Here is a 12,400-nt window from a genome sequence, read left to right on the forward strand (position 1 = left end):
GATGTTTTCGGTTGTTGCTAAGTAGTGCTTAGACTAAGTCAAGGCTATTTCAGCTTCTCATGCCCAGCCAGCAGGAAGGCTGGAGGGGCACAAGAAGTTGGGAGGGGACACAGCCAGGACAGCTGACCCAAACTGGCCAAAGGGGTATTCCAGGCCATGTGACATCATGTCCAGTACATAAACTGGGGGGAGTTGGCCGGGGGGGGGGGCAGATCACTGCTCGGGAACTAACTGGGCATCAGTCAGCGAGTGGTGAGCAATTGCACTCTGCATCACTTGTTTTGTATATTCCAATTCTTTTATTATTATTATTGTTATTGTACTTTTATTATTGTTATTACAATTATTATTTTCTTCCTTTCTGTTCTATTAAACCGTCCTTATCTCAACCCATGAGTTTTACCTTCCGATTCTCTCCCCCATCCCACTGGGTGGGGGGAAGTGAGCGAGCAGCTGCGTGTTCAGTTGCTGGCTGGGGTTAAACCACGACGTTGTCCTCCGAATGATCATCTCATCACAGAGGCTAGAGAATTTAACGATTTCTGTCTTTGCATACAAAATACCGGTTGCTGCTTCCCTCATGCTCAGGAAATGAGCGGGGTGTCCCAAAGACAGTGACGAGAGTGGCAGTGAACCCCCTGGCGTGGATTCACATTTAACCCCCGACACCAAAAGAAGGCAAGAGGCTGGTGAGTTGAGAGGGCTTCAGTGTAGGAGACACAGGAGCAGAACGCCACGTGATGGTATTTTCAACTCTTGCATCCATTCACGAAGTGCTACAGAAGTATGGCAACCTAAGAAATTTCTTTAGAATACCGAAGAAAGGCAGTTCTTCCAGCAACAAATTCTGCCCCCAAATATTATCATGTAAGTAGCGATAAGTTTTGAGGGCAATCTGTGAAAAATATTATACGCCCACATACACAGCGATTGAAACAGAATATGCTCACTGAAGCTAAGAGTGGTATTTCACCATTTAGGAAGCTTTTTCATTAGTCAACTGTCTTTCAATAGCTAAACTCCATATTTGCTACCTTAAATGTTGCTTTACAAAAAAAAAAAAAAAAAGGCAGCATAGATTCTTATCTCCTTTTCCAAGCAAGCTGAATTCTTCCATCCTAAACAGTTTTATCTTGGCACAGCTATCAGGCTACATTACACATTTCTGGGAAATGTGTGTCAAAATCAGAATGCTTATTGTTTAGTTTAAGGAATAGTTTCATATCTAAATGTGGGGAAATGCAACTCAGGAAAAAGTAGGATTTAAAAGAAAACCAGAGTAAAAACTAAAGGAAATGACTGATTTTGCTGGATGCAAAATTGGGCCCCTGGTCCTTCAGTTTCACGTATAATGCTGAAATTTTACAGAAGCATTAGCCTGTATACTTATGGGAGTTTTGCGGGACTCAGTCCAACAGTTCTATGTAGCTGTCTTCTCTAAACCTGTTTTTAATTAATCTATTACATATTCTAACTTCTAAAGAACGGGATTTAGAAAAGCACTGGGCAGCAGCCTTACTTTATTCCTATTAAGTCAATGGTAAAACTCCCCTTAATTCCACTGGGAGCAGAATGAGGCCCGTGCCAAGCCCATTTTCAAAATCACGTCTTCACAGCTTATGCAATGCCTTCTCCCTGCCCTTGTTTAAAGCACAGACTTCCCTCTACTGTTTTTTTTTTCCCTTGCAAAATCAAGTCCCGCAAATACACAAACAAACCACCCTCAGCATCGTAAGTTCGGGGAACAACCTATCTCGCTGTTTTCTTTCTGACTCCGTGGTTCAGATTTTGGAGGAAACGTTTAAGTTTACGGCGCTGAACCGCTGTGAAAGTCTAGGTGGGCTCCAAGTATGCTCCAGAAAAGTTGGAGATAAACCGCTGGGTGTTGGCTGGAGTCGCTTTTTCCAGTTAAAGTGACCCAGCATTTCATCGTGTTTCCCTGCTTCTCACATCCCCACTCTTTATTGCCTTGCTCTATAATACGAGCAAAATAATAAATCGGTTTTGGGGTTTTTTTTTTTTGGAAACTTTTCGTCTCACGGAAGGCCTGGGGAGCTCGATGCGGCGAGTTGACCGGCTCTCAAACACGACATTTCTTTGCGCCAACACCCGTTGCTCTTTCATTTGCGCTAGCGCAGATGAAAAGTCGAGTTTTGACGCTCCCGTCCCCCCGCTCCCCCTGCTTCCTCGCAACAGACGCCACCTTTTACCGGCGGGAAGAGAAAATTAAACCCCCGGGTTTTGTTTTTTTGTTTTTTTTTTTCTCCCGAGGAACACGCCGGCCCCGCGAGGCGCGCGGTGCCGCTGCCTCCCCTCGCGCTAGCGCGCGGGTAGAGCGTGGGGGTGTGTGCGCACACGCGTGTGCCCGTGCGCGCGTGCAGAAGTGTGCACGGGCGGGGGGGGAGCTGCGCGTGGGCGCGTGGGCAGGCAGCTCGCGGGAAGCCCCTCCCCCGGGGGTCCGATAGAGCGGGAGAACGGCAGAACGGTCGGCGCCCGCGCCCCGCCCCGCCCGCGCCCCGCCCCTCCCACCATTGGGCCGGCGGCTGCCCCGCCCCGCCCCGCCCCGCCCCGCCCCCGAGCTGCCCGGCAGTTCCGCGCGGGCGGAGCGGGGAGCGGCACCCGCGGCGGCGGTCCGGCAGCATGGGCTGGAGCTGACAGCGCCCGCCCCGCTTCAGACGCCGAGCGCTTTGCCGGCGGGTGGAGCGCGGCCGCGGGGAAGGGAAAAAGTTGCCGCTGTCCGCCCGGGGAAAACTTTCTGCCGGCGAGGAGGAGGAGGAGGAGGAGGAGGAGGAGGAGGCAGGCGGCGGCGGAGGAGCCGAGCTCTCCGGTGCGGTCCCTGCGCGGCGGCGGCGGCGGGACGCGCCGCGCTGCGCTGAGGCGGCGCGGGGGCCATGCCCGCCGCCAGCCTGCTGCCGCTCTTCGGTAGCGCGGCGGGGCCGGGGGCGCTGGGCGGCCCGGCGGGCGGCGGCGGCGGCGCGGGCGGCGGGGGCAGGAAGGCGGCGGGCCCCGGCGCGTTCCGGCTGACGGAGAAGTTCGTGCTGCTGCTGGTGTTCAGCGCCTTCATCACCCTCTGCTTCGGGGCCATCTTCTTCCTGCCCGACTCCTCTAAGCTCCTCAGCGGCGTTTTCTTCCACTCGGCCGCCCTGCAGCCGCCGCCGCCGCCGCCCGGCGGGCAGCCCCGCGCCCCGCCGCAGCCCGGGGGCGGCCCGGCGGTGGCGGCGGCGGCGGCGGGCGGGGCGGGCAGCCTGGAGCGGATCCGGGCGGACCACGAGCGGGCTCTGCGGGAGGCCAAGGAGACGCTGCAGAAGCTGCCCGAGGAGATCCGCAGGGACATCCGCCAGGAGAAGGAGAAACTTCTGCAGGACGCCCGCGGCAGGAAGGAGGCGGGAGCCCCCGGGCTGCCCCAGCGCCTCTTCCGCCAGCCCGTCGGCGCCGTGGGGCAGGAGCCCGCCGACCCCGCCGTCCGGCAGCGGAGGGCCAAAATCAAAGAGGTGGGTGGCGGCGGCCGGGGACGCGCCTCGGCACCCACGCGGGGCGGGGGGGGGGGGGGGGGGGGCAACAGGTCGCAGGCGGCGGGGTGGTGTGGGGAGCCCCGAGCCCTCCTGCCTCCTCCTCCTCCTCCCTGCCGGAGCGGGGGGGGGGGGGTGTCTGTGTGGCCGGCCCTCGCTCGGCAGCCGCCGCCGCGCACGTCGGCTTCGTCGCCCGCGGTTGCACCCTCGCAGCCCGCCGTGCGTCCTGCGCGGCCGCGGAGCGAGCGCTGCCCGCGGACCCGGCTGCGCTCCGCGCCGGCTGCGCCCTCCCCTTCTCACCCCCCTTGTTACCGGCCTCCCCCAGCTGTTGCACCGAAGCCCGGGGAGGAGGCAAAGCCCGGCGAACGACGCCCGGGAGCCCCATCGCGACGCGGTTCCGTCTGCGCCGCCCGTGGGGCATCCCGGTCTCGGTCGCCGGTGGGTGAGCGGCGAGTGTCCCCGTCCCCCCCCCCACCCACCTCGGGGGTGCGGGGGGACGGCGCCCTCCTGGTGCCGCATTGGTGGCGGAGGAGGGGTCACTTCAGGGATGTCGCGATCCGCCTCGGAGTCGTGCGGTTCGCTGTTGGGTGCGATATCGGCTGGCTGAAGAGTTGAGGGTATTGGGCAAAACGGAGGCAGTTTGGGTTATAGCGGTAGAGCATCCGAGCTGGACGTGCTCCGACCAGTTCCCTGAACTGCCTCGCTCGTTCGTGCTGCGTGGTTGGTTCGGGTACCGTGTTAAAGTCCTTCCTTACGGAAATTCGCCAGACTGTGTATAGGCAAGACTGTCGTGAGCAGAGCTTGACAGGGTCCTCTGACAGAAGAAGAATTTCCTTGATAATATTGTTCAACTTCCCATCATTACTGCCCGGTTTATTTATCGAACTGACAATTGCAGCTGCTGGCAGAGATGAGGGTTTATGAATTAATTAGTAGTATATGTTTCCTGTTCTGTGGTGATGGAAATGAGATAGGAGTGAGACTATAACCCCTGAGTATTTCTGTCTTTGCGAAATATCATTAGCCTTATTTCGACTGATTTATTTTTATGGTGCGTTTGTGCAGAGCGGTCTGAAAAGTGAGCCCAGACATCGCACAGAGCACCAGATAATAAGCTCTCACAAATCTCAAGTTGTGTTCTGTGCTCTGGACTCCTTGCATCAGTTTAACTATTTTAGCAAATTGTGCAGCAGTCATAAGCAGTAAATACCACCGCAAAGGTATTTTGAAGGGAGAAACTCTCAGGAGTGCGTGGTACAGACTGCATCTTGAAGTGCGCAGAGGCTACCTTGTCTTCTGTTTTAGTCACAGAGCCTCCCTGAGGCATACGGAACAATTAGAAATACCAGCAAACTCTTTTTCCAGTTATCTTGAATTGCCATGTAGAAGTATTTAGAAGTAATGAGGCTCCAGACCTGATGTACGCGATTCTGTAGTATAGAAGACTGCAACAAGTAAATACGCAGGAGGAAGAAGATAAATATACAGCTGCTTTTGCTGGTCCCGCTCTGTGCCGGCTAGTCCCAGTTGTCTTTTATTATAAATGGATACACGTGTGTATGCGTGCATATATTTGTATGTGTGGGTGTATATGTGTGTGTACATACATACCCCAGTATCTCTTCAATTTTCCTTCCTCCCTTTCCATTCCATCGCTCTTTCTCCTTCACTCCTACACAGGAGCCACCAACAACACAGTAACCCCCCAAACCAGATTTTTGGCTGTGTAAGCACAAGAGATGACAGAGGAACTGCACTTCGTTTCCAGATCTTTAGTTTTTCTTCCTATCTCAGTATAATTCTTCAATACTATGTGCTCTTTCTGGGAGTTTCCTTTCCTCCTGATTCAGTATGTGACTTTAACATGTTGTTTACTTAATTGCTCTTGCATTTTTGCAGTACCTTGACTAGTTTCATTTTTTCTTTCTTAAAGAATACTTTGTTTTACAGTCAATGAAAAAAAAAAAGTGTTTCCTATTATGTGTTAACTTGCTTCACATTGTTTCATGTGTTGGCCTTTGTGTTGCTTTTCTCTGTCTTTGCAAACTCGTCTACTTTCTTTATGTTGATACTTTACCGTCAAGCAGGAATTCTAATCTGCAGTCTTTTTAGAAACAGTTTTAAATTGTAACTCTTTAAAGTATGAACTTTTGTACTACACTGTACATGCACCAAAACTGGAATTATCCCTTAAAGCTCCTCTCCTTTTGCCTTGTGGTTGCATGCTGGAGGTGCAAATGTAAAGAATCAGCTTTCATACTCTTTTGAGCCTGGAATTTGCGTCTGTGTTGTATGATGTGTGTCGTATACCTAGAACTCAAAATTTGAAACTATTCATGTGGAGAAGAAAGCAGGCTACTTTAAAGGAAAAGAATGCCAAAAACTACGGTTGTTCCTCCCTGCATTTCTGTCCTGGAAGAGCTCTGTCTCATCAACATGCTGACATAAAGCTGAGAGGGGAGAGAGCTTAGAGATGTTTTGTTCATTTACTGCTTTAAATTTTAAGTTGAAGTAAGTGTTTAGAATTCTAGCCAGTACAATATGGTTTTCTATCACAAAACTATAAAATGCCATGACTTTACAGCATTTCTTAACAAAGTTTTGTTATAGAAATTTGTAACCATTTTTTCTATGGCATACTCTTTTGTATTTTTTTTAAAAAAAAAAGTTAAACTTAAAAAAGGTGGGAATATAAAGATTCTTGAACCTTTTTTAGTATAGGAACCAAAATAGTATGACAAATAACTAGAAAAATAAGTTGCTAGAAGCTTCTCGAGCGAGTAAAAGTCTTGTGGAAACCTGGGAGAAGCGGAGATCGTGTTGCTGTCACTGCCTTCCACTCCGTCAGAACGAGACAGTTGCTCTCGAGGTCTAGCGTGTGGTAACCGTCCCACCGTGTTACACCCGCAGGGCCTGCCTTTGCGCAGGTGTGCCTCTGCAGATAAGGGACGTGGGCCAAAGACCAGAGATACTGCCATATTCCTCTGTTTCTCTTCTGATGCCGAGTTACAGGCAAACTCAAAAGAAAGAGGGGCTGGCAGTACTGCCAGCAGTGGGGTTTGCCCAGTGCTTCCTATTGTAAAACCGCTGTTGATTGCTTGCGACTGCTGAATTTTTTACTGGCTGACCTGGTGTTGCCTGCTCTGAGCGTCTTCCTCATGCCGGATGCTTCAGGAAGGCTTGAGCAAAGAGGCACAGCTGCTTTTGAGCATAGCGGTGCACTTGTATTTTGTCAGAACTTGAGTTCTTCGGGCAGTTCCGCTGATGCTCTGGTGTCTCCGTGACTTGGGGCAGGGTCTGGGTACCTGGTACACCTCACACTGGTCTCTGTTTCGGTGTCCTGATAGGAGTCCCAGACTGTGAATGAGGCTTGTATTCCTGTTCTTCCACTCACTGATTTGAGAGGTGGCCCCTCTTTTGAGCAAGTACCTCCTGTGATATCTGTTCCCCATGCGTAAAAAAAGGGGGAGTGGAAGGCAGTGATGACTCTGTTCCACTCAAATAAGTTGAAAGGCTTCCAGTCTCTCTGCTCTTGTCACTGTTGGTTGTGGCTGGACGTGATTAGTTCTGATGTCCAGGGAAGACTTGCAGGTACGTAGGCAGTTTGGAAAAGGTGGCAGCTTGATATGAACAAAAGAGGTGATTAGAAGAGGATGGTAATAGTGGCAACAGGCTATGGAGGCAGGAGATGCACTGTTTCAATTAGGAGAATCTGACTTTGAATCTTTTCCAAGTCTCGTTCCTCTCTCTTACAAAAAAAAAAAAAAAGTGATTGAATTATTTAGGTGTTAAGAAAATAGCAAAAACTGAACGCTTTTTATTTTAGAGGAAAGAAATAGAAAACAATGAGTGAGCTAGTGCAGGTACTAGAAGCAATATAATCACATTAGTGCGGTGCTCTGCCCAGGCTAATTAATCCTGCTGAACAGCAAACTATTGGTGTTGGTGGAGCATCATACTAATGCAGCTGTGCTGTTCTTGGAAACTGCACATATTATTGTTTGGAGCTGTTTGGACAAGTTTTCAAGATAAAAGCTTCCTTGATAAACTGGAATTGATGTCCGAAGAGCATGATCATGAGGTGCTCCAAATACTTGCACAGCTCTCAACTGTTACAGTCATCTAGTAGAAGTCCTGGTAAGGAAAATTTTATTCACTGGTTCTCTGGTCATTCCTGAGCACCTTTGAGCTCAACAGGGCAGTGGTCGCAAGTCAGCAAAACGGACTCCGCAGCTGAAGATTAATTACTTCACACTGTCTTTCTATAAAGAACTGAATTGAGGTTGCATCGGCAGTGTGAATTCTGGCGCTTCCTAAGTCCTCAGCATTCATTTTGTTTGTTTAATTGTTTTCTGTGGTGGCTTTTATGCAGTTTAGTTGGAGGTCGTTGGGTTAAGCAAGAAGTCTCGGTAATGTTGCGGGGAAGTTCTGAAGTATCTGGAGGAAAGCAAGCTTGTGAGCATGGAAATAAAGCACTAATCAGAGATCTAATACACACTTGACATAGTACTTGGGCGTAATCAGAACTCTCCCATTAACGAGGAGGAGTGATGGCAAAATTACAGGAGGTGGCTCGCTGCTGAAGAAGGGCGGTTGGCCCCCGGTGCCTTCCTGCGTGCTTCCACTGCTTGCTTTCCTATGGCCTGGTGTCCTGGTACTGCTGCTTGGCAGGGTCCGGTGCCAGGTTGGGGGGAGATTAATTTCCTTTTGGTGATTTTTATGAGATAAGGTGAGCTCACTAATACTCATTGCTGACAAAAGAGGAGGGGAAGTCTCTTTCGACTGCCTTCTCCCAGTGTCTACTTTGCATTAATTCCACTGTAGCCCTCCGTAAGCTGCTTCAGCTCACTAAACCAGCAGAAAACTGCCAGAGAAAAAAAGTTGGATGGTTTTCTGCCGAGTTGGCGAGTGGCGAGTTGAAGGCCTTAACGGAAGGATCGACTTGGTGCTGGTTTTGGTTGTGGCGAGGGAACGGTAGATGAAAGAGTTACGAAACCTCTTTCAGTAACCTTGTTGTAGGAGTTGGTATCTGATCTTCTGGCCTAGCTTCTCCATTAAAATTGAATCTCCGCAGTGTGACATTTGCAGAGTAAAGGTTCAATCTACTGTAATAACCTTCTGTAGCAGGCTGAAGTGCTGCGCTTCAGGAGGCTGTTACCTCCCGGCCCCTTTTCTCAGGACAGAAAAGGGGAAAAGAAACACGGTGGCAGGAATTAACTGAAGCCCCAGCTCCTGTAGACCAAAATTCAGAGTGCTTTTACTGGGAGGAAGGTTGCGGGGGCCTGCATAGGAAGGGAAGGGAAGGAGTTAAAATGCAGCTGTGGAAGTATTGAGTGGTTTGGGTTTCAAACAGAAAAAGCCACCTTCCCTGATGGTACATTTCTTTAAGAACAAGATACCGTGAAAGGAAAGGAATTAACATGTAATGAGTAAGCAATGTGGCGATTCCTGGTGACATGCTGATGATGCAATGTATTTCGAAAGAAGTTTTCTTAAAGTACTTTGTGACCTTAATGCTGACATCTTGTAGCTTTCATTTAGTTTGTCAAAGGAGTTTAAAATTAATTTTGGCTTCCCCCCCCCGCCCAAGCTTTATTTACCTACCTATAATCTTCAGTATTTTTGTATCTACTAGTTCTTTTTGAGTGTTTTGCAGTGCCTTCCTTCCTGATAAATACTGTTTATTGTAGTTTTTATCTTTTTTCTTTGTTTTTTTTATTGGTTTTATTAAAGACACTAGGGAGGTTAATTAAGTGCCTAAATACAGGGAATCAAATATGGTGGATAGATAGGTACCTCATACCCCTAATTTAAGGGCATCTTCATGGGCCTCATAGGCACTTTTCCTGGTTTTGGGGGGAGATTTGTGCTCTTGTGAAGTGGCAGCTGGAGGTGGCAGGGCTTATCTTATGGCACCTAAACGTTACAAAACAGTAAATAAAGTTACTTGCTTAGGGATAATGTCACTACAAGACACAGAGAAGCTTCATCTGAGTTACTAAGTATGGTTCACTGCGACTCTTGGTCCTGTATGATTCACAACCTTTTGGTTCTGTCACTTGGCAGACCCTACGAAGAGCCAGTTCAACCCGCCGACCAGACAGAAAGCTGCCCCAGCTTTTGTTGGGTAGGGAGCCAAAATGGCTCAGTGGAGGTCTGAGCACAGTGGAAGCAGTGGACCCCCACTAAGCCAACGCGTTTGAAAGGCGAGCACAGTGGAGGAGAATGGGACTGAGGCATCTTTTTGTCCACAAGACACGAAATAGGGTATGCCTTTGCTAAATTAATGTTGTTTCTGCTGGAAGCCCTTAAGGTCTTTTTAGGGGAGGACGTTGTTTCAGGTGAGTTGCTTCAGCTGTGGTTTTTGGTTGGCTTTTTTTGAGAACCTGCCAGCCTCTTCTCGGTCAAGTGACTTGAAGTTTCCGCCATGCAGGCGAATGCCTGTCTGATTTGAACATTGGTCATGAGATGGAGGGATATCTCAGTGAGTGTCTGTGTGCATATCTGACCGGGATAGGGTGGGATATCTCAGTGAGTGTCTGTGTGCATATCTGACTGGGATAGGGTGTGTTCCTATTGCTAGTTCATGTTTTTTCAGCCTTACACCTGTTTTCTGTGAGCTAAGAAGAATATTTAATTTCTTACGTTCAGACTTGGTCCATGCTCTCAAGAGGTACCTTTACCAAAACCAACTGAATGCCCTGTGTAACGGGATCCTCAGAATTGTGGGGAAGATGAAAAGGCTGTAAACGTTCAGTGGAAGACATCTGGCTTTCACAAAAAAATCAAGCACATGATTAAGTCTTTAACTGAAAACCCGTGAGCACATTTTATGTAAAGGCAAAACGTAAATTCCAGACACACAGGACTGTTTTTGTGAAAGCTAAATAAGGTAATGCAAAGGCGTGAGGTAAAGCTTTAAATGTCTCCTGCGTTTTGGCAAAAGTTTTATTCTCATGGTGATGATTTCGTATTTAATCTTAGTATAGCCACCTATGGCAGCCATTTAATATAAAGAAATAGAGTAAATCGTAATGCTGGTGAGTAGAGTTGCTTAAGGCTGTAGTTCTGTGCTGTGGGCAAACTGAAGCAGAAAAATTCCACTTGTTTATTAAAATCTACTGTTAAGGCCAAAAAATGTCTTATCTCATTCAGGGGGAAAATAAGAGTGGTTAGACAGCCAGGCTTTGATAGCTTCTTTGAATGTTAATGAAAGCACAGCACTATGAAAAGAAAATCATGGACAGACAGGAGACAGCACTTCTTGTGGAAGGTAATTAACGTCCTTACAGAAGCACTTGTGTGACTGTTGGATGGACAGGCCTTTTTCTTAAAGCTGACTGAAACATACTGCTGTAAGAATTGTTGAGTGTGTTAACTTTTTGTTTGGTTGGTTTTGTTTGTTTGTTTTCTAGCTTGGGGAGCCAGCATAGGTGTAAATTTCTGTGGTTTTCATCTTAAATAGAATATCTTAACAAGTAGTTCCTTTATTTACAAATAATTAATTTGTCTCCCTAACTTATTTGGCAGAGTAGGAGTAATACTTCAGGAAGGTGGCTTTGATTCAGTGTTTGCTGCTGTCTAATGGTGCAGCACTTCTCTGGCAATAAACTGCTGCCTGAGATGGTACAGAGATGATGAAACAATCTGGTTGTGCGCTTTTTTGGTAACAAACTCAACTACTCAAATGTATCTCTGTGTAAAGTATGTTTTAGACATTCAGTTTTGAAGGATTTTGTGATCTGTTTCTAAGTTATTTCTAGAACTGTCATTTAACAAATGAAGAAAATAATTGTTGAGGTGGGCCTATGAATTAAGCAATATGGGCAATGTACCAGATACTCAATTTAGGGGTTCCTTCTTTTGTGTTAAAATCTCCTTTATCTACAAAATTTGTTTAGGGTTTTTTTTTTTTTTGCTTGTTTTTTTTAAGCATGTGATATAAAGAATGTGTGCACGCTTCTAAGAAGCATCTCTTTTTCTGTTTTCCATGACTTTTTATAATTGGGACTGCAAGTCTGTCATGAAAACGTAATTGGTGAGTAATAAAGCGCACGCTTGCCTGAACCAGATTAAATGAAACCTTTTACAGAATTGCGGTTAAGCTGCTGTTGCAGCACAGTGCTCGGCAGCCTTGCCTGCAGAGTCCAGAAGACTTTACCATTCTGAGAAAGGAGTTTGGTTTTCCAGGGGTGAGAGGGGTCTAGTGACTTGCACAGTGACAGGTTTAAGAGCAGAACTTGACTACCTGGATCCTGTTTGGCTGTTCCCCCACTAAACCAGGGGCTGTGGCTGTGTGCTGGGCGAAGGCTGTCTTTGCTCCTGCTTTAGCCTGGGCATGTCAGCTCACTGGGGTCAGCTTAAACCTGGGTTTTGGAGTCCAGTTCGTGGCTGCACATGGGCAGCTGTGGTTTGCCACTGAACTGCTGCTAATCACGCTGTTTATTACAGGGGGAGGCTAAACCTGAGACTCCCTGGCTCTACGTTTAGGTCACTAGCTGTAAGCTTTTTAAGCAATAGTTGAAATCAAATGCTCTGGTCCAGTGCTGTTTTGAAGGAAGGCAAGTAGGGTAATAAAACCCCCCGTTTGCCTTTCTTGCGTCTTGAAATCTTCGGTTTGAACTCTGTCGTAACCAAGAAACGCTTGTACGAAATAATATGACAACTTGCTATAACTCTCTGCAGTAAGCTGATTGGATTTTATAGCTGGTGTTTATGAAGATACAGGTATTGCTCATTCTGATGCCTCTAATTTTAAAAGCTTTTCAAACAGATTGGATGAGCATATAACCTGCTGTTACATTCTTATAACTGTTAAAGTTAAACATTCACAGCCCTTGTGGGAACACTGAGATATGCAGTCTCTTATGCAAAGGTAACTACAAGTGTAA

At 47.9% G+C, this 12,400-nt stretch overlaps 1 protein-coding gene across 1 annotated transcript in view; it reads left to right on the forward strand.

Moving 5' to 3' along the window:
• Positions 1–2,808: 2,808 nt before the first annotated feature.
• Positions 2,809–12,400, forward strand: part of MAN1A1 (mannosidase alpha class 1A member 1) — a 151,277-nt gene continuing 141,685 nt past the window's right edge. The window contains exon 1 of the mRNA XM_052781210.1: positions 2,809–3,491. Within this exon, the coding sequence (XP_052637170.1) occupies positions 2,892–3,491 (600 nt within the window). The 5' untranslated portion in view covers positions 2,809–2,891. The remainder of the gene's footprint in view (positions 3,492–12,400) is intronic.

The sequence above is a fragment of the Harpia harpyja genome, chromosome 3 (assembly GCF_026419915.1).
Source record: "Harpia harpyja isolate bHarHar1 chromosome 3, bHarHar1 primary haplotype, whole genome shotgun sequence".
NCBI lineage: Eukaryota > Metazoa > Chordata > Aves > Accipitriformes > Accipitridae > Harpia > Harpia harpyja.